Below are 22,780 nucleotides of genomic sequence, written 5' to 3'. Positions count from 1 at the left end.
TTTTTTTTCCACTTACAAATATGGATTCTTTACCATAAGAATTACTGTATCCATTAAAGAAGATATGTGGTTGTTAAGGTTTTCCATCTAAAATAAGACATCCATTAAGCTGAATATGGGAATACTGACATTGGAAACATAATAATGAAAACATGTTTTCCTGCATTAGGAGCTGCAGGATTAGTGGTACTGGGGCCGGTTAAGGGGGTTCTGCTGCCCTCCAGCGGCGCACAGGCGCAGCTACAGCCCGGCTGGGTAACCTCCTCCCCGGCCGCCGCTCTGTGTTTGTGTATGTGGAATGCGGGTCAAGCGGAACTCACGGCTGTGCGCTTCACATCAAACTCAAAACACCGGCTTTCATCGGCCTGACGTGCTCTGTATGTACCGTCCAATTTATTTTCAAATATAAACTGGTTTCATTCGTGTGCATATCGAACAGAGTTCATATTTCTAGTATGGTCGCACTAGCAGTCCACAAGGAAAACATCGTCATTTAAAATGGCGCCAAAGGTTAACCTTAGCCAGTGGATCGCTGGTAAATTTGCAACACTGTGCACCCTGCTGCTGGTTAGCAACACAGATAGCACAACAACATTGTCGTATTAGTTAGTTGTCAGCGTTCGTGAATGTGTTCGCGTAGATTTCAATCGTGGTTTGAATCAATTGTTGACCCTTAACCTTTGACAGATAGGTGGCTGGGGGCTGTTTGATAATACGGGGAAGCATGTAAGCAGCGCTGGCTAATGCTAAATGCCAACTACGTTCCATACGTGTACCCCTAGCCCCCAGCTATCAAGCTAGCCAGTGTTGCTAATGCTGCATTCAAGTGGTGTCGAAAGAATCGGACAAATTTATTTCAGACTGCGAAAATTCACGTAAATGACCTCTCAACTCGGAACAACAACTCGAAAAATCGGCGAAAGTTTTGCATTACAGGACTTACCGATTTGGCGTCACATTACGCCATAACAAGGCGGACAAAAGTAAATGTGAGGTTAATGGTGAGACTTTTTTATTTAATTCACATGCATATAGCTATGCTTTTGCTCACATGCAGGTTAACGTTAATTTGGAATATGGTATTAGGCTGTAACCGGTTGTAACAGTAAGTTGCTCTACACGTAGTGACATAGATTAGTTTGAAAAGTTGTTAATTAGCATTAACCCTAATAAGTCAATTATATTTCTGTGGTTTTAGGAAACTACTTCCCAACGGAGTAAAGGGAAAATCCGAGGAGCACATAATAGCAGTATAACCACCAACGTCAGCTAAATGTAGCTAAAAAAAAAAAAAATAGAAAACATGTATTTAAGCGTAAACCCTTCTAATATGAACAAGTCTCTTTCTCCATTTTTTGTGTGCAAAAGTTATTATTTTAAGCAAACGAGCGTAGTGGAGCATTTTGAAAAAAACTTATCATAAACAACATTTCCACTCGATGGTGTGGGTGGGCCCGCATGTTGCATAATAACGGTTGTGGGGAGATTAGCGCTGGCTAACGTTAGCCACCTAGCATTTGCAGTGTGGTTTAAATAATGCAACGCTATGTGGTCTGATTTAAAGCTTCAAAGTTCATATCGGAAAAACACAATATTGCCTTGCGCGTGTTACCATGTTGCCGGGGTAACCACCAGCTGGTTTAGCCTGCTAGCTAAAGTTAGCCGCTAACGTTACTTTCTGTTGCATGTTTGCTGGAAGAAGGGGCGTAGCTAGCCTGCTGTTAGCCTAGCCAGCTAAATTGGGGTTATCACCTTTGAGATATGTCCACCTGTCGGGAGTTTTAGAGCCCCTGCTGATGTTTTTCATCATGGAAGCTGAATTCGTAGCACCGTAAAAGGCGTTGTTTCCTGTCGGTGTTGCATGTGGTTACTTCTTGTTGTCATCGCCGAACAGTGACTGTGGTATGTAATGTTGTACACATTCTTAGCTACAGGGTTGGGTGTGCTCTCAGAGCAACAAGGAAACGGTGGAATAGTGAAATTATTATATAAAACTTAACGTTACTGTTTTTCTCTGATATTGACCTGCTTATAGCCAAAACTTGTTATGTTAGAGCTACTGTAAATATTTGGAGACAGGATCGATTACCTAGCTAGCAGTTTAATGACTGAATTCAAAACCATCTTTCAGAAGATGAGCAAGTGTCTGCAGGGATTGTATCCTGATTGTTAGGCTAGAAATTAAATTGGATCTTAAAGTGAGTGTAAAGTTTAGCAGTCTTGGGAATTAATCTCATTCCATTTTTATGGCATGGAGTCTTGTTGATACACAAGCTTCAAGTTTTCAGAATTGTTTGCATAGTTCAATTTTATGTCTATATACAATGTAGAAAAACCTGTAATACACGATTATTTCCCCCGGGACATGTCACGCTGCACACCCAGTTCGTAATACTGCAACTTCAAATATGTAAATATTGCAATACTTTCATCAGTCACTATTGGGTTGCCTCCTTCAGTGACAGTTAGTGACATTTATTTAAATGAAAACTGACAAGATTACAGCTTTATATCAGCACATTAACTGTCTTCAGCAGCAGTGTGAGTGCTTCAATGAATGTGTCATGAGTATGCTTTTATACATGGTGGAAACCAACTATTTGTATAGGTGTAACTCTGCATTAATTCCATGCCCTCTAAACTTGATTCTGTTAACTTGCTCATTAAGTATGCCAGCGATTAATTAGACTCTGGGGCTAACATTGTGCTATTGTTCCCAAATGTTCATAGTTTTCTTTATCAAAGCTGTATATCTCGTGGCTTGTCATCAATCCCCTTCTGTAACTTAACCTCCTGCCTGGTTTGTGTTAAGTGTACCTACGCCGGAGCTCCGCAGACAGACGACGATGAAGAGAAGCAGGCACCCCAGCAGCAGCGATGACTCCGACAATGGAAGTAAGCAAAATATTGTCTCTGCTGACTCATTCATACCAAGTCCAAATATAGATCTGAATGAGGTCAGTTACAACTCTGCTACTTTCCTCAATTTCCAAAAAGTCTAAAGCTGCAGAGGAAATTACAACTTGTATCCTTAAATACCGCGATAACAATGACGATAGTGTTTCAGTATTGTTGCATTTTTGTGGTTTTCATCTGTAAATGTCACATCATTTTGTCAGCCAAGTACATTTTCTAGCTGTTACCAAATAGCCATTTCATTGTGGCTTCACTGTTTCTTTGTCAGAGTAGTTGTCCCTTTCCTGAAAATGTATCTTTCATCTTGTTACTGCCAGTGTCAGTAAATGTATACTTCATGTTCAGGAAGGAAAGCAAGACAGAGAAAAGGAAAGAAGGGCGGCAGATGGACAAAGATTAAGGAAAAGAAAAAGAAGGCCTACAGTCTGAGAGACAGGAGACAGAATAGGGACACTTGGACCTTTAAAGACATCCTGGCAGGTCAGACAGACAGACGTGCTCAAATGTGACATCAGCGAACAAATTCAGAAACATGTTGTAGTGTTTGTTTCGTCCTCCACAAACTCTCAGATGGGTGGGGTTCTGCCACATTGTATAAAATGTCGTGGTAAGTCGTTAATTGCGGAAAACCAAAGTGTAGATGCTTCCATGCGATTGTTTGGGTTTACTTGTTATCCAATCCATCTGACGTGCCATCTGGTAGAACAACAAACCCGAAGCTCTTACTGAAAATTGCTTTTAGCCAAGGTCCGATTCAGGGTTTTGTTAGGCAAACAGTTTAACCAAACACTCTTTTAGGATTTTGAGTTTCAACATGTGAAGACAATGAAGGCGTTGTTCTCATACAGGTGATTTGAAATGCCAAATGACTGCTGTTGCAGCTGTCACTAATTTTGCATTACGCCCAAAGTCAAATTACTGAATTGTAAAGAAATGAAATTGAAAACAGAAAATGTCAGTTTCACCAGTTTGACTATCAAAATAGGTGGGGGGGGAGGGATCCAAACCTTCTACAGAATGTGTGATTGTTCATTAAAGCAGCAGCAGAAACAGACAAAGAAGAAATGAGACATTTAACACCCTGTTGTGTTCCTCCAGGTAATTCCACCTGCTGGTCCCAACATTCATCACAGCCCAGGAGGGGGACCGGGCAGAAACCCTCCGAGGTAAGTCCGGCTGAACTCTTAATCACAACGGCGTCGTAGGGTGACAAGAATGTAATGAACACGTGTATAGGCCATAGTTTGTGAACTATCTTCTGCTGTCATGTTTTAGTTCATTTTTGTTCAGTTTTTTTTTTATTTGTATTGTTCTATGAAAAAAAACACAAACTACAAACATATGATTTAAAGAACAAATTGACTCCTTCAAAAATATTTGTAAAACACGTCTTTATTTGTCACATTCATTGGTGCAGTCTTCCACGTTGTACAGTGTACTGCTGTTATCTACTGTACAGTCTGTGGACTTGCTCTCTGCAGGCCACTGTACACTCCCTCTGACCAACAGCCAATCAAATCAAAACAAAGCATTGACTCAGGCCTAAGCAGGATCCTGATTGGCTGGGTTATGTCTGGCTATGTGTAGTGGTAGTTTTTTTTTTTTTTCTTCTTCTTCTTTTTTATTATTATTACTTTTTATAGCGTATTTGAGCTTTAGGATGATTTATGTATATGTATTGATGTAGATATTGTTTCAGATGACATCATTAAGGCTGATAAATCAGTGTTTTGGAAGCCAAAATGTGGCGGTATGATTACTGAAGAGAATATGTGATGGTCTGTCAGAAACAACAACATAAATATGACCCCCTTACAGGCTGTAATTATTCACTGTTGCAACTAGGGCTGCACAATATATAGTTTTTTAATCATCATCGCGATATCAACTGGCACAATTATCATTGCGAAAGGCTGTGACATATCGCCAAAGACTCTCCAAGATTCTTTGTGTGTAGTTGAAAGAAAATATCAGCAGAAAACTGCACTTTCATTTTCACTTGTCATTCTTTTTTATAGTGGTGCCTTTTATATTCAATGTTTAATTTGTTCAATAAAAGAATGAGAGATAAAAGAAAGATTTAGTTTTAAATTCAACAAGCAGTTTGTTGTATTTTAGCAGCATACTGAAATCAGCAAAACTGAGTACACTTTAATATCTGTTTATTTATCCCAAGCAATATCTTTATTTTGATATTCAACAACGTTATCGCGTATTTTCCTCTCATCGCGCAGCCCCGATTGCAACAGTGCTTACAGTGAAGCGTACTGACCATTGTTTTTATGCGCCTGTCGCAGGTTTTCAGGACCGACCTGATAACCGCCATGAAGGTCCATGACTCGTACCAGCTGAACCCGGAGGACTACTACATCCTGGCCGACCCGTGGAGGCAGGAGTGGGAGAAGGGCGTCCAGGTTCCCGTCAGCCCCCAGTCCATCCCGCAGCCTGTCGCCAGGTAGGACTAGGGATTGGGCAACGAGAACCGATTCCTACTTGGAATCGTTTCAAAAATTGCTCTTGGAATCGTTTCTTTATTGGAATCGTTTTTAGAGGATTTGGTTTCAAATCCGATCATGGGTTCCAAATTTGACAATCGGAAAGGAATTGAAAGGAAGAATCTGAATTGTTGAAATCCAAATGATGCCCGACCCTAGGTAGGACAAAAGAAAAGACCGCTTTGAGACAAGTAAGTCACGGGTTCGATCGTGGTCCAGTCCTCGAGTGGTAATGTAGGAGAATTGAGATGTCACTGCTTTGTGTCTAGACGACTGCTTGTGTTCCAGGCGGCTTACTTAAAAGCCTGTTTCTTTAGAGAGCCATTGTTTGGTTTCTATTTGATGTGACAGGCTTATAGTCAGATAGTTTGGGTTTTCAGCAAGCACAACGTTAGAGAGCAGTTGGAAACCAAACCTGTATGTCTGCTGGTATTGCCGTTGGCCCCTTGCTGCTCATTTAAACGGTGTTCAGCGGTTCAAAGGCAAGCGTGCCTCTGCCATTTCATCCACCAAAGGAAAATTTCAACTGGCATCTGGACCTTTTTAGGTCAACGTTTTGCACCTTGATATAAGATGGCAAGTCTATTAAAACCTCAAAATGCTCATTTATTTAAGACTGACTCACTGAGGAAAATGTAACAGCCAAATACTTCCTAATGTCTAATCATGGACACATTTGCTCTTTGGTTGTGTTATATAGTGTTCAAAGTACCATACTGTAAATGCAGGACCGTAAACTGACACGTATTCCTCGACTTTATTCTGCAGGGTGCTGGCCGAGAAAGGAAAGGAGGTCATGTTCGTCAAGCCGAAGAAGTTGATCCGGACGTCTGGCGCCGAGGCGCTGGGCTACGTGGACATCCGGACGCTGGCGGAGGGGATGTGCCGCTACGACCTGAACGAGGAGGACGTGGCCTGGCTGCAGACCGCCAACGAGGAGTTTGCCGAGATGGGTGAGTCCCAAAACTGCTGATGTTTGTGCCCAGGTCAGACCAAAGATTCGCGACGAGACAAAACTATTTTCGAATGTTGCAGAGAAAAGTCTTGGCGGTCTGAACCGGCCCGTCTCGGCTCGACTCGAACCCAGCTGATGGTGTCGCTGCGACTCAGTTGGTCAAGTCGCAGATGCTGGTTTTAGAACGTACGGGACGTCACCTGTTTCAATAGCCAATAGCGAAGTCATCTTGTAAAGTCAGCTACAATAAACATGTCCATCAACAACAATCGGATTATGGATCCAACAATCCATAATCCATTTTATTTCTGTTACAAACTGTTAACGGAGGCTCAACGCCCGTACGGTGGAGCGAGCTAGAGAGTGTGTGTGTGAAGGGAGGGAGCGCCTAGGACAAAGCCGTGAATCGGAGAAATAAAACGTGTTTTCGCCGATCCATCACTAGAAATGTAACAAGCAAGCACCTCGCTATCGCTAATGTTATCCACATTCCTATTTAGAAGCAACAAATGATATATTTAGCAACAAAAAGCCTAGAAGTGGGAAGTTAGGACGGAAGTACAGCAAGACGTTGCTATGGAGATGATACAGCGTCTCGGTGTGAACTGGCAGGTTTTAGAACGCTGTGGACCGGCGCGTTGCAAGTTTCAACTCGCTTCCTTGCAAATCTTTGGTCTGGACTGGGCTTTGGACGGAGGAAGATGATTTGGCAGAAAGCTGGTAGTTGTGTTGTAGGTGTCATTCACAAAAACTATTTAACAAAAAAATCATTGCCTTCAAAACCTAAAAGTAATGAATTAGCCGAAAAGTCACTGCTGTTGACACATTTTAGACCATGAATGAAAATGTTGTTGTTTTTTGCCCTTTTGAGTTGAATCTTTTTTCTGTAATCTGATGTTTTGGAACTATACTGTATGGTTGAGAAATGGAAGGGATTTAGGATGTTTGTGGTGGTTTATTAAAGAGCAGTCTTGCTATACACTTAAGTGAGCCAGCTTGTTTTATATTTCCACAGCAGCAAGTTCTCCCCATCGGTACCGTGAAGACACTAAATATTTGTTAAAAGCATTTTTTTTTCTGTGTAGCTATATATGAACAGCCAACTTTTTTCTTAGGGAAAGAAAAGTGTAAAGTATCAGATTTACTTTCATTTCCGTCCCTGGTTTACAGTCAGCCTTGTCCTACCACCCTCTCCGCTTCCCTTCATCTACTCCTCCAGCTGGAGACTCTGTTCACACAAACAGGTTTTGGGTTCACAAAGGTTTTGAGTTTTTATTTTAGGCTGCTTGTGTTGCTTTGAACACGTCTTTGTTTAGATGTACATAGTTGTCTACAGTTGAGCTTAAAGTTGAACTGAGTTAAACCTGTTATTAAGCATATTGTCACTGTCTGGTAAAATAGGGTTAACTCCAAAATGTATTCTTTTTAGGCAGAAAGAAATGAGCATTTAAACTGTCAGTGTGACTTTTTTTTTTTTTTTTGGCATTTTAGGCCTTTATTTGTGACAGGACAGCTGATGGTGTAGACACATATAGCCGACGGCCGACCGTTGACAGAAAACCCCGTTGATATGATCAGTCGCGTCCCCGAGGTCCAAAAAACTGCCACAGAACAGACCAAAAGGCGAGAGGAGGCGAGGCGTGTCGTCTCTATAACAGCAGGCGGCGCTAATCTGTAATGTTGCCCAAGAAATGAAAACCGGCAGCTGATTGGACGAACGCGTCACATGGGTTTGTTTTCTCCGGAAATTCAGACCTGGACTGTCATGGCGGCCGTTCAGAATACGATCTCATATTGTACTAAAATAGTTCACTGAAACATGTTTCTGGAAACATTTTAAGAGAGAAATAGGCCGTGCAGTTGCTGAATCTGTCTTCATTTCAGCTCAACAAAGGTCAGTTTAGAAGATTTTCATCAGATTTTGAGAGACTCTAGTCACCTCATTCCGCTCGCCATTTCCGGGTGAGTCCTGACGGCCCTGCCGCCAACTGAACATGTCAGGTCGGCCAAAATGAACGGCGACAGCCCCCCAGACGGACGACAGCACGGGACACACCGAACAGATTTGAGTCACTGACCTCGCCAGACTGTCCAACGGCCGATAATCGGCCTGATGTGTCCCGGCCCTTAGACATGAAAGGGGAGAGAGGGGGGAATGACATGCAGCAAAGGGCCACAGGTCGGAACTGAACCCGTGGCCCCTGCGTCGAGGACTGAGCCTCTGCATATGGGCGCACGCTCTACCACGTGAGCTACTCAGGTGCCCATCACCGTGACTTTTTAATTCAATTCAACAAGTTTCTCACAGTCTATTTACATTTACATCCTGACTTTTGCAGCCATGCCGCCGCTGGACGAGATCACCATGGAGCGAGTGATGGAGGAGTTTGAGCGCTGTTGCCACGAAAACATGACGCACGCCATGGAGACGGAGGAGGGGCTGGGCATCGAGTACGACGAGGACGTGGTGTGTGACGTCTGCCGCTCGCCTGACGGGGAGGACAACAACGAGATGGTGTTCTGCGACAAGTGCAACATCTGTGTTCACCAGGTCGGAGGTCAACACACACAGCCTCATTTAAAGGAACACGGCGACTTATTGGGAATTTAGCTTATTCACCGTAACCCCCAGAGTAAGACAAGTCGATACAGACCCTTCTCATCTCCGTGCGTGCTGTAACGCTGTCTGACGGTTCCAGCATTAGCTTAGCCTAGCACAGATCCTGCAGGTGACTGGTTTCAACTAGCCGGGAACTATATTCTCAGACAGGCTTGCTGCGAGCATATCACTCCGCCCAAGTACTATATTCTTCGCCTGAGAATAGGTTGTTTACAGTTAGAAGACGGCTGTGTCTCACGTTAAGTTGTTTTTTTGTACACGCTCTGACTCTATAAATCACAACATGTAAATAGGAACATGTTGGCGTTATTTTGTCACTTATTCGGAGCAGTAGGATTACTGGAACCATTCACCTGCAGGTTCTGTGCTGGCCTGATGCCGCTGGAGCCGTCAGACAGCATTACAGCACGCACAGAGATGAGAAGGGTATGTATGGACTTGTATAACTCTGGGGGTTACGGTGAATAAGCTAAATTCCCAATAAGTCGGTGTGTTCCTTTAACTCGTTGTACAAAAAAAACTATGAATGGAATACCATTATTCACTTTAAAGTATTACAAAACAGACCAAAATACTTATTAAACGGTCACATATGCACAGCCATAGCATCGGCTCGGCCTTTTAAGGGAGTAATGAGTGTTGTAGTCAAGACCACCTTAACCAAGACCAAGCCATCACCAAGACCAGAGTGTATGGAGACTGAGACAAGACCAAGACTTTTTATCTGCACACCTTTTGCAGATAAAAGGACCCAGACATTTGTTCTTCCAACTTGTGATGATCTTTCCTCTGAAAAGAATTGTAGAGATTTTGTTAAAAATGTAAGTATTAGTCAAAGCGTAATTTATGATAAAATGCTGCTCATTTAAACCGTGTTCAGCGGTTCAAAGGCGAGCGTGCCTCTGCCATTTTAGCTCCAACCCTTTAGAATCTTCTCCAGCAGTCTTTCAGGTCGGCTGAGTCTTTTGACTGTTTTTTTTTTTTTTTTTTTTTTTTCCCCACTGTGGTTAAAAAGCAAAATGAAAACAACTCCTCTTAAATGTCAGATCAGCTGTTGCTGTGGTTTCATGTGACACACATGTACACACACACACACACACACACTTTCTCTGCGTCTTCCTATATTGCTGCTGTATCGATTCCCGCTTGCTGTCTGCACCCAAACCCGTCTGACCTTGTTTGCGTTTCTCATCAGGCGTGTTACGGCATCCAGAAAGTCCCAAAAGGCAGCTGGCTGTGCCGGATCTGTGCCCTCGGCATCCTGCCAAAGTGCCAGTTGTGTCCCAAGAAGGGGGGTGCCATGAAGCCGACCCGAAGCGGAACCAAGTGGGTCCACGTCAGCTGTGCCTTGTGGATTCCAGAGGTGAAGATACAATTGACCTGTATACAGTTTTTATTTTTCTGTTTTTTTTTTTTTATACCAAATAATTACATACGCTCTTCCTGTTTTTGACACAATATTACAGTACTGTGTGAATCTTTAAAAAAAATTAGTATAGAACTAATTTAACAAAAACAATTTTTTTGTTGTTACTGATATTGACCTGGCTCTGAATTATTCTTCTCATGAAATTCATTCATCACATTGGTAAACAACTTACATTGCAGTTGGAAAAGATGATCCATCACAATCATGCATCACGTGCTTATATCAACTTTAACGTTTTTATAAAAAAAAGATATCACTCTTTCATATAAAGAGCTTTCTTCTGCTTGTAAACTAATATTTTTTACTGTCCAAAATACAATTTTAAACTAGAAGCTGGTGTTCATTTACATGAGGCTGTGTCTCCTGTTATTTATAAAATAATCAAAGACTTTTCCGCCTGAAAAATTAAATTTTACAGCCTTAAATGGTAGCTTTAGAGGAGATGAACTTGTTTGCTTGAAGTTGTCAAAAATGACATATGACTTAATGCATGGACATGTAAACATCTAAGACTCTGTGTTAAATGAGTCAGCGCTGACGTTTGAATTGCTCGTGACCTATTCTATGTTAAATGTGCTGTGCAGGTGAGCATCGGGAATCCAGAGAAGATGGAGCCGATCACCAACGTGTCCCACATTCCCAGCAACAGATGGGCTCTGATCTGCTGCCTGTGCAAAGAGAAGGCCGGAGCGTGTATACAGGTAGAGTCCTGGTCTCGCATTTCACCCAAACGCGGAGACATTTAATGAGCCGTGAATAGCAAATAGCAATAATGATTTCAGCAGGTTGGAGAAGGATGCTGATCAGTCAGCACAATATCGGTTTGTCTACTTGAAGTTGTTTTGCATCAAACATGTATTTAATAATATATACAGTATATACAAATTATGCAGTAAGTGTACAAGATATCAACGTACAACGTAACTGGAATTATACAATATCTGCGCTGTCAGACAACAGTTAAACTGTGACTTATTACAGAGGTTTTCTTTTATTTTCTGAGCTGTTTCACCACCATCCAGAGAAGCTCCTCCATTCCCTTTGTGCCTGCTGCTTAGAGTTAGCCTGTTGTATGCATATGGGACACAGCTATAATATTATTTTAATTAAATGAGTTTGTTATTATTCATATGGGACTGTGTGTTTTGAGTGTTTACCCGTGTCGTGTTTGCTGCTGTAGTGCTCCGCGAAAAACTGCCGGACGGCCTTCCACGTGACGTGCGGCCTCCACGCCAGCCTGGAAATGAACACCATTCTCACCGAGGACGACGAGGTCAAGTTCAAGTCCTACTGCCCCAAACACTCGGGGCTGGAGGGTGCCGAGTCCAGGGAGCGAGACTCTGGCGGTGAGGAGGAGCGGGAGAGTACCAGAGACAAGAAGGGCAAGAGGAGAGGCAGGGTCAGAGGGGAGGAAGACGCCGCCTCCTCCTCTTCCTCTCCCTACGTGGCTCCGCAGCTGGCCGACAGGGCGCCCAGCGACCTGGAGGCGCTCGCCTGCCGCCAGCAGGAGAAGAGAGTCAGCCTCCGCAAGCTGAAGCTGCAGGAGATGGAGGAGGAGTTCTACCAGTTTGTGGAGGTGGAGGACGTGGCCGCCCACCTGAAGCTGGCGCCCGAGGCGGTGGACTTCCTGTACCAGTACTGGAAACTGAAGCGCAAAGCCAACTTCAACCAGCCGCTGCTCACGCCCAAGAAGGACGAGGAGGACAGCCTGGCGCGCCGCGAGCACGAGGTGCTGCTACGCCGCCTGCAGCTCTTCACCCATCTGCGCCAGGACCTGGAGAGGGTAGGTCTCTACTTCCCCCGCTCCACAGTTAAAAGAGGCGGTGAGACGAGAAGGACGCAATGACCAAAGAACCCCGTTTTTAAAATAAATGTAAAAATCAATTCTCAATATGGTGGAACAGTTTGCTTCTTTGTAGATAAGATTTATTTTAGAGTCAGGATAGAGTTAGGAAATAGTGCAGAATATATTCACGAAATGCATTAAGAATGGCAAAAGATGTATAGATTATAATACCTTATGCAACTATGGGAGACTTCACCTACAGTGGGGGAAATAAGTATTTGACCCCTTGCTGATTTTGCAGGTTTGCCCACTTACAAAGAAAGCAAAAATCTACAATTTTAATCATATGTACATTATAACAGTGAAAGACAGAATCCCAAAGAAAATTCCAGAAAATCACATCATATGAATTTATTGAAATTGATAACCATCTGATGAGGAAAAACAAGTATTTGACCCCCTGGACAAACAGCATGTTAATATTTTGTAGAAAAGCCATTATTGGCCAGCAGAGATGTCAAACGGTTTTTATAGTTGGTGACAAGGTTTGTGCACATTTCGGCAGGGATGTTGGCCCACTCCTCCCTGCAGACAGCCTCCAAATCATTCAGGTTCCGAGGTTGTCGCCTGGTAACTCAATTTTAAGCTCCCTCCAAAGATTTTCAATCGGATTCAGGTCTGGAGACTGGCTAGGCCACTCCAGAACCTTGATGTGCTTCTTCTTCAGCCACTCTTTTGTTGCTTTGGTGGTGTGCTTAGGGTCGTTGTCGTGCTGAAACACCCATCCTCGACCCATCTTCAGCTCTCTCACTGAGGGAAGGAGATGTCGGTCCAGAATTCCACGATACATGGCCCCGTCCATCCTCCCGTCAATACGATGGAGTTGTCCCGTCCCCTTGGCTGAAAAGCACCCCCAAAGCATGATGTTGCCACCACCATGCTTGACGGTGGGGATGGTTGTACTCGGTGTTCTTTGCCCTCCAAACACGACGAGTTGAGTTGAGGCCAAAAAGTTCTATTTTGGTCTCATCTGACCACATCACCTTCTTCCAGGCCTCTTCTGAGTCGTCCAGGTGGTGAATGGCGAACTTCATGCGGGCCTGTACATGTTTCTTCTTGAGCAGGGGGACCTTGCGTGCGCTGCAGGATTTCAATCCATGACGGCGTAGTGTGTAACCAACCGTTTTTTTGTAACTGTGGTCCCAGCTGCCTTCAGTTGATTCATCAGTTCCCCCCTTGTGGTTTTGGGATGATTCCTCACCGTTCGCATGATCAGGGACAGACCGAGGGAGGTTGGCGGTGGTGTGGTGCTTCTTCCATTTCCTGATAACTGCACCGACAGTTGATCTTTTCTCTCCAAGTTGCTTTCCGATTCTCTTGTAGCCCATCCCAGCCTTGTGCAGATCAACAATCTTGTCCCTGATGTCCGTAGAAAGCTCTTTGGTCTTGCCCATGGTGGTGATGTTGGATGCTGGTTGTTTGGGTGTTGATAGGTGTCTTTTATACAGGTAACGAGGTGAGGCAGGTGTATTTGATGTAGATAATTGGTTCGGATTGGGGCTGTGTCTTAAAGAAAGACTAACTGGCTTGTAGGAGCCAGAATACTTGCTGTTTGTCCAGGGTTGTCAAATATTTGTTTTTCCTCATCAGATGGTTATCAATTTCAATAAATTCATATGATGTGATTTTCTGGAATTTACTTTGGGATTCTGTCTTTCACTGTTATAATGTACATATGATTAAAATTGTAGATTTTTGCATTCTTTGTAAGTGGGCAAACCTGCAAAATCAGCAAGGGGTCAAATACTTATTTCCCCCACTGTATCTACAGCTAGAGGAGACCCCACCTATCTACAGCTAGGGGAGACCCCACCTATCTACACCTAGAGGAGACCCCACCTATCTACAGCTAGAGGAGACCCCACTACAGCTAGAGAGACCCCACCTATCTACAACTAGAGGATACCCCACCTATCTACAACTAGAGGAGACCCCACCTATCTACAGCTAGGGGAGACCCCACCTATCGACAGCTAGAGGAGACCCCACCTATCTACAGCTAGGAGAGACCCCACCTATCGACAGCTAGAAGAGACCCCACCTATCTACAGCTAGGGGAGACCCCACCTATTGACAGCTAGAAGAGACCCCACCTATCTACAGCTAGGGGAGACCCCACCTATCTACAGCTAGAGGAGACCCCACCTATCTACAGCTAGGGGAGACCCCACCTATCTACACCTAGAGGAGACCCCACCTATCTACAGCTAGAGGAGACCCCACCTATCTACAGCTAGAGGAGACTGGAGAATAGCAGCGTTCACCTGCAGACAGGAAGCAGTCAAAATAGTCTTATTGTTCACCTCTATTGAAACGGTCTGCGGTTCACCATCAGGGAGCCTCTCTTTTAGGTTTAGGAAGGGACAGTTTGGGTTGTTCTGAATTAAAGTATTGTTGCAGCAAAAATTAATTATCGTTTAAAAGAAAAAAGCTGGGGGAAAAAAAAATAGGAAATGTGTAAATTGTGGGACAGATTTAATCAATGAATAAATTAAATTTTGCAGATATAGTTAGTCCATTAGCACGAGTCCTTATGAAGCTCTATTGAAAAAGTATGGTGTATATGCTGTTCATTCAAAAAAGAAATATAGGTTATAGTATGATTCATAAATACAATATGCAAAGACATAAATGGAAGTATACACAATATAATACATGTGCAATAGAAACAGAATAGAAGATGATGATATAATCTAAAATGGGGCTGCATGATGATTTACTTTTAATAATTGAGTCTTCAAACTGTTGGAAAGTAGTGAGAAACGCCCGTTCCTCTTTTAACCAGAGTTAAAGGAGGTTGATGTGTGTAAATTGTTGAAGATATCACTCTATATGGATATTAAACGAGAAAAGCAGCATAGCTGCACATTTGAGAAGCTGGACTCTGTGTCGGAGATTGGTCGGACCGACCGTCTCAAAAATAAACTGTTTTTGCTCCGCAGGTGCGCAACCTGACCTACATGGTGACTCGCAGGGAGAAGATGAAGCGCTCGCTGTGGAGAGTCCAGGAGCAGATCTTCCAGCACCAGGTCCGACTGGTCGACCACGAGCTGCTCACGGGTGAGTCAGCCGTGAAACCATTTAATTTAAAGCACTGCAAAGAGGAGAGATTGTCACAAAATGGCATGTGTTTGAAAAGTGACGAAATAATCAAACTGAGGTTTAAAGTAAAGAAGTGTATTCCTCTGTTGGACATTTCATCAGACCAAAAACCTTCATGTGGGTATAAAAGTAAATTTTTGTTATTTTAATTAAAAGGAAGGAAAAGGAATTCTTTATTTGGAAACAGAAATGGCGTAAAACAATATAATTATAAGATCACAATATGAGTCCACTGGAAGTCAGTAGAGGATGATAGAAAAACATTGCTTTCAACTTTGTGCTGAGTTTGTGCATGACTTGTGTGTGTTGCAGGCAATCCGTCGGCGAAGGATTTGGAGAAGCTCTTCTCTCTGGGCTGGTTAGCGTCTCAGGGCTCCCAGGCTCGCTCCTCCTGGAGCCACTCTGGACTCAGAACCAAACCGGGCTCTTTAAAGCAGGAGAAAAGGAGAAGTGGCGAGAGGAAAGGCCTCTCGGACTCCCCGCACGCTCACAAGAAGGACAATCTAAGCAAACCAGCGGAGACTAAGGACAGTAAAGTCTCCCGAGTCAAAGAGTGTGAGCCCGCAGAGGACCCGCGCGACGCCAAAACTCCCAACGCTGACATCGGCCGGGAGATCCCCTTCCCAAAGTTTCAGAAGCCAGAAGTCGTTCAGGAAACCCTCACCGCCAAAGGCCCCCGGAGGGAGGCCCCGGGGCCCGAACCCGAGGCGCTGGCCAGGCGGAAACGAGACAACGACCAGGAACAAGAGGAGAGGAGGAGGAAGAGGAAGAGCGACGCGCCCGAGAGTTTCCCCGGCCAGGCGAAGAACAGGCTCGGGTCCAAACACCTGGAGAAAACCGTGTCCATCCGGCTGGTCGACATCCGCAACTCGGACAACGACGACTTCTTCACGGGCGAAGGAGTGACCAAACGGTGCCCCGTCTCTCCGGGCGCGGCGGCCAACACTAAGCTCGGCAGGGCCGGCGAGGCCGCCCCCGCCAAAGCCAACGGGTGGCTGAGGAAAGCTCAGGCCAACGGCTCGCACGCGAACAGCAGACACGTGGGCGGACATCTGAGGAGCTGGGGGAAGTTCCGCATCCCGAAGAGAAGCGAGAGGCCTACTACGGCGGCGGCGGCGGCCGTGAAGGCGCCACAAGAGGCGGAGCAGGGCGAGCTGCTGCTGAGGCCGCTGACCAACACGCCGGAGCCGTCGTACCCCAGGACCAGACTCCGCACGGGCGCGGAGAGCGACGGCGAGGTGGAGCCCTGCTTGAAGCGATGCCACTCCCACCAGCTGAGGGGCGACGCGTCCCTCGGACGCCGCTACGGCTCTGACATCATCCGCCGCGGCGTGCTGGCCTCCTGATGGCGGAGCGACACTTAAAATAAGCTGCACTGTGTTAGTCGGAAAAGAACGACGGCCGATCTTTGTACCTTTTTTTTTTTTTTTTTTTTTTTTTTTTTTTTATTATTATTATTTTTCTCGAATGAATCATAAAAATGCCTAGATGAAAAACAGAGCTGATATTTATTTTTTATTTGTAACATATGTAAATCTGGGAAATATTTGACTTTATTTTGAGCTACTTTTTATTTACTTGTCTTTTTTTAAAAGTAAAAAGATGTCAAGTTGCCACTTGAATGCTCGCACAGATAAAAACGGGCTAACTAGGGAGAAGTCGGGATCGTTGCTCGGGACCATAAGCTTGCAATGTAGATTGTTTTTGACGTAGTATTAAACTCAGTTGCATGTGTCCGTTGACACATAATCATCTCGTCAGCAAAATAGGACTCTTAAGCCTTTTATTCTTTCTTCTCTTTTTTTTTTTTATATATCAAGCTTCATCGGACTTAACAGCTACAAACAGGACGCAAACTCCCCTTTTATCGCTATTTAAACTCCAGCTATCATCATTTGTTCAGTCCGCAATTGTTGAACGTTATGGGCTGGGAAATCACAAAAGAAGGAGTTCAGAATGACGTTTCTTTGTCACAGTACTGAAGTGTAATTGAACTGCGATCGTATCGTATCCATCATGTGCCTAACTTTTATTTGAAGCATTTGCACTACGAGAGGACGGCACAGGTGTGAGGTTATGAGTAGAGTTATTTTTACACTGAATAATTAAAAATAAAAAAGCATTTTGTACCCTCGGCCGCTGCTGTACTACTGTTATGCAAAATGAAACTTGTTTTTGTCTGTCTTAAAGAGGAATAAAAACTTTGGAGGACTTAAGTCTGGGATCCGCGTGTCACTAATGATCATCTTTACAAGTGTTTGTCCCTGCATTGCATTCATTGATATTTTGGATTCAAACTAGCAACCTTTCCAGTATGAAGCAAAAATGATTCTTATAAGGAGGAAAGTCATCCTTGTGCTGAGACATTATTTGAGTTTCAATATAGATAAAAGAATACCTTGTTTATTTTAGCTAAAATGAGAGTCATTTATTGTCATCAACTCTAAAGTCAAAGCCATTTTTCCAGACTTTGGTTCGCCTGGTCTCCTTGTGTAATAATGCTTGTATAAACTCAACCCTGTGATGCACGATCAAGTCATACATCATTTCTTTCTGGGCGATAGATAATAAATAGATAGATACTTTATTGAAATTCAAGGTCCCAGTAGCTTAAAGACATCACACACAACATACATCATAAACAGGATGATAAAATAACTATCAGGATATGCATGCTGTGGGGTTGTCATGTGAATGTATAATAATGTATACTTTATTAATCCCGCAAGGGGAAATTACAATGTTTTCACTCTATAGACCTTTTTCACAGCAGACATGTTGACATGTCATAGTAGGTAAAGCACAGGTGTATTCAAAACCATTACTGATGGCTGCATTCCACTTAGGAGAGACACTGGCATTAAACCATTACTGATGGCTGCATTCCACTTAGGTCACACACACACACCAGAGTGAGGGGGCTGCTCATGGAAAGGCACCCCGAGCAGTTTGGGGCTTTCCAAAGGAGTACAGTACCCACGAGGTGAACTGGCACCATACTTTGGTCTGTATGGGGACATGAACCAGCGACACTCCGGTTCCCAGCCCACACACACACACACACACACACACACACACACACACACACACACACACACACACACACACACACACACACACACACACACACACACACACACACACACACACACACACACACACACACACACACACACACACACACACACACACACACACACACACACACACACACACACACACACACACACACATACATACACACACACATACATACATACATACAGTGGGGGAAATAAGTATTTGACCCCTTGCTGATTTTGCAGGTTTGCCCACTTACAAAGAATGCAAAAATCTACAATTTTAATCATATGTACATTATAACAGTGAAAGACAGAATCCCAAAGAAAATTCCAGAAAATCACATCATATGAATTTATTAAAATTGATAACCATCTGATGAGGAAAAACAAGTATTTGACCCCCTGGACAAACAGCATGTTAATATTTTGTAGAAAAGCCATTATTGGCCAGCACAGATGTCAAACGGTTTTTATAGTTGGTGACAAGGTTTGTGCACATTTTGGCAGGGATGTTGGTCCACTCCTCCCTGCAGACAGCCTCCAAATCATTCAGGTTCCGAGGTTGTCGCCTGGCAACTCGAATTTTAAGCTCCCTCCAAAGATTTTCAATCGGATTCAGGTCTGGAGACTGGCTAGGCCACTCCAGAACCTTGATGTGCTTCTTCTTTAGCCACTCTTTTGTTGCTTTGGCGGTGTGCTTAGGGTCGTTGTCGTGCTGAAACACCCATCCTCGACCCATCTTCAGCTCTCTCACTGAGGGAAGGAGATGTCGGTCCAGAATTCCACGATACATGGCCCCGTCCATCCTCCCCTCAATACGATGGAGTTGTCCCGTCCCCTTGGCTGAAAAGCACCCCCAAAGCATGATGTTGCCACCACCATGCTTGACGGTGGGGATGGTGTTATTTGGGTTGTACTCGGTGTTCTTTGCCCTCCAAACACGACGAGTTGAGTTGAGGCCAAAAAGTTCTATTTTGGTCTCATCTGACCACATCACCTTCTTCCAGGCCTCTTCTGAGTCGTCCAGGTGGTGAATGGCGAACTTCATGCGGGCCTGTCCATGTTTCTTCTTGAGCAGGGGGACCTTGCGTGCGCTGCAGGATTTCAATCCATGACGGCGTAGTGTGTTACCAACCGTTTCTTTTGTAACTGTGGTCCCAGCTGCCTTCAGTTGATTCATCAGTTCCCCCCTTGTGGTTTTGGGATGATTCCTCACCGTTCGCATGATCAGGGACACCCCACGAGGCAAGATCTTGTGTGGAGGCCCAGACCGAGGGAGGTTGGCGGTGGTGTGGTGCTTCTTCCATTTCCTGATAACTGCACCGACAGTTGATCTTTTCTCTCCAAGTTGCTTTCCGATTCTCTTGTAGCCCATCCCAGCCTTGTGCAGATCAACAATCTTGTCCCTGATGTCCATAGAAAGCTCTTTGGTCTTGCCCATGGTGGTGATGTTGGATGCTGGTTGTTTGGGTGTTCACAGGTGTCTTTTATACAGGTAACGAGGTGAGGCAGGTGTATTTGATGTAGATAAATGGTTCGGATTGGGGCTGTGTCTTAAAGAAAGACTAACTGGCTTGTAGGAGCCAGAATTCTTGCTGTTTGTCCAGGGGGTCAAATACTTGTTTTTCCTCATCAGATGGTTATCAATTTTAATAAATTCATATGAATTGCATACATGCATGCATGCATGCATGCATACATACATACATACATACATACATACATACATGCATGCATGCATGCATGCATGCATGCATGCATGTATGCATGTATGCATGCATGCTATTGGCCAGGCGTCCATGCTTACATGTACAGGTCCTATCCCCTGACCAATCCCCTAACCCTAACCTTAACCACTCGAGGTGAAATGCCTAACCCCAACCAATCGAGCTGCTTCGTAGGGCGGGTCTTGGCGTGGCCATAGTGGGATTCGTAATTTTGCCATCGGCATCGGTAGAATATTGTATTTTCATACACAATGATGTATAAATAGCCGTTAAACCGTGGATGTATCACTCTGAAATTACTCGTACAAAGTCCGCAAAGTCTCCGAACGTTGAGGCTGGATTAGTAAGATTCTGGAAGGGCTAGAAAGGAACCTGAGGACTCTTTTTTTTTTTTTTTTTTTTAAGTTTTAGCTATCGGCTAAAGGGCTACATCTACGGCAAGACGATGGGTTCAAAGCTCGCAACGCAAAATGAAGATACGCAAGGGGATTTTTGGATTCATACATATGTATTTATGTTAAAAAGATACTGTAATTCCATGATGGATTAAAAAAGCTTCTGGATGAGCTACAGAGGACCTCGTTGAAACGGCGGACTTCTCTGCTTCTAAACAAACCAAAAAGTAAGTCTCTACAGTGTATTGATCTGGAGATATTAATATAAACATTGGCAAAAGCATCTTTTGACGCGGGGGCGCGTGCTTTGACCTAGGAGGGTTAATCAACAACTATTTTGGTAATCGATTAATCATTTGTCCCATTTTAAGCAAAGACTTCCTAGTTCCAGATGGTCAAATGTGAAAATGTGCTGCTTTTCTCTGTTTTATATTACTGTAAACTAAATATTTTGACTGTTGGTCAGACAGAACAAGACTTTTCACTTTCAGCTCTGAGAATTAATTTTTTTTTTATAGTTGTACTAATTTGCCAGTACCTTACTTTAAGACATATACGCAGATTCAGCAGCATTCACAATATCGTTATCAGATTCCTTAACTTTCTTTGGTCGCCTCTTCTGCATTCTGTACGTTCAGCTACAAAAACCATTCACATAAACTGTTAAGCCCCTTTTTCTCCCCATTGGAGGTCGGTCAATGTGGAGCAATCTTGAAATGCTCTTGAAGCTTCTCCCACTTCTAAATGCTACTCCTCCCGTATACTCTCACTTACAGATGTAGGACTTACTGCTGCTTTCATCATCTTCCTCTGTACACAGGTTCTTCATCATTAAAGACAGCTTCTTGCTCTACTATGCAGACAGCGAGAAGAGGAACAGGTACTTCAGCATCCACCCCCCCAAGGTGAGCCGCTGCATCTTCTCTGAACACATGATGGAAGAGAGGTTTTTTCCTTTTCATTTTGGATGACTGTGTGCACATTAGGGGTGGGAACCAAATCAATAAATGTATGAATCGTGATTTATTTTAAATTAAATTCATACTAAATAAAACCAGTCCCACTTTTCCCCGACTATACTATGACCGTTTACGCTGTAGCAAGAGATAATCAGTGATTGATGACAACATAAGTCCAGCAGTGCAGACAGTAGATGCATGTTTGGTCACTTTTTATTGCACGATTCAACAGACGTGAGATCCTGCACAAAAGTGTTTCAGCACTGCATCAAGAAAACAAAAACAAAAAAAAACATACAATATCAGAAATTGTATATTTACAATAGATGCATCACTATAACCACTTATACATTATGTACATATTAGTCTCTGGTTTACTATGACAGTAGTTACAGAATGAAACCCCTACGCACACATTACACCTCAGCTCTACAGGGAATTACAGTGCTTACAAAAAGAATAACTGGCTGGACTACATTCACTCAACACAAGTCAAGGTTAAGATACATACAAAGTCAAAAAATACTGGTGCGAGACTTGCTACGCCTCTGGACATGTCCCATTTACACGCCCTGAAAAACAAAACAAAAAATAAAATAAAATAAAAAAGGTGCAGTTCTAAAAATGGTCTCCCGTTGCGTCTTTACAACTCAGAGCTGGGTCACTGGAGAGGTTTAAAAAAATGAAAGAGCATAGATATCGGCTTTGAGATGAAACAACCGGCGGAAGAGAAAAATTCTGATTTAAGATGAAGCATTTTCTTTTTGTTGTCAATGTCCGATATGAAGTTAAAACGGGAATAATTGAAGCTTCAGAGTTGCAGCAAAAAAAAAAAAAAAAAAAAACACCTCATTAACTGGCCTAAAACAGAGACTGACGAAATAGTGTGTTCCCTTAACGCAGACTTGAATATGAAATTTGAGACTAATCACAGTTAACCTGGTACCGCAAAGAAAAGAAGGCCAGCCCTTGTGTTTTTCTTTTTTCCTCCTGCTTCCTTTTTGCGTACCCAACATGCATCTTTTCACCAGAACCAACAGGCATCTAAAAGGGTTTCAAAGCACCTAGTATGGTGGCCATTTTAGGACATTTCAAAAATCTGTCAAACCAAACCAAGACTATAACTGTAGCGCCGAGCCTTCCAAACTACCAGCTCCAGTCTAACGGACTTCAGGCTCACTTTCACACATACATGTGCCGACTGTATTAGTCAGTGAACACCTGTATCGTTCCAATGCAAATTCTTAATATGGACTCAAACTTTTAATTTGCGT

The 22,780-nt window shown here is 43.6% G+C and overlaps 1 protein-coding gene across 5 annotated transcripts; it reads left to right on the top strand.

The window, feature by feature from the left end:
* The first annotated feature begins 245 nt into the window (after positions 1-245).
* Positions 246-17,579, top strand: jade1 (jade family PHD finger 1). Of its 5 annotated transcripts, none has more exons than XM_028566230.1 (12): positions 246-377; positions 2,813-2,895; positions 3,262-3,396; positions 4,015-4,082; positions 5,214-5,371; positions 6,180-6,364; positions 8,706-8,917; positions 10,182-10,349; positions 11,000-11,116; positions 11,596-12,198; positions 15,204-15,321; positions 15,676-17,579. In XM_028566230.1, exons 2-12 carry the CDS (start codon positions 2,847-2,849, stop codon positions 16,707-16,709), a joined length of 2,847 nt encoding a protein of 948 aa, XP_028422031.1. In that variant the 5' UTR covers positions 246-377; positions 2,813-2,846; the 3' UTR covers positions 16,710-17,579. The 5 variants fall into 5 exon arrangements, with proteins under 5 accessions (XP_028422031.1, XP_028422036.1, XP_028422032.1 ...); XM_028566231.1 differs by lacking the exon at positions 246-377 and adding an exon at positions 401-1,001; XM_028566234.1 differs by lacking the exon at positions 246-377 and adding an exon at positions 1,036-1,105.
* The last annotated feature ends 5,201 nt before the right edge of the window (positions 17,580-22,780 follow it).

This window comes from Perca flavescens, chromosome 20, assembly GCF_004354835.1.
Source record: "Perca flavescens isolate YP-PL-M2 chromosome 20, PFLA_1.0, whole genome shotgun sequence".
Classification (NCBI taxonomy): Eukaryota; Metazoa; Chordata; class Actinopteri; order Perciformes; family Percidae; genus Perca; species Perca flavescens.
The sequence above is the reverse complement of the archived record's forward strand: the minus strand, read 5'-3'. Positions and strand labels throughout refer to the sequence as shown.

Bases quoted from the DNA above. Each gene is read 5' to 3' on its own strand.
- jade1 (XM_028566230.1), top strand. From the start codon at position 2,847: ATGAAGAGAAGCAGGCACCCCAGCAGCAGCGATGACTCCGACAATGGA. The intron at 3,397-4,014 runs GTCAGACAGACA...GTGTTCCTCCAG, and splicing joins CTTTAAAGACATCCTGGCAG to GTAATTCCACCTGCTGGTCC. The intron at 12,199-15,203 runs GTAGGTCTCTAC...TTTGCTCCGCAG, and splicing joins TGCGCCAGGACCTGGAGAGG to GTGCGCAACCTGACCTACAT.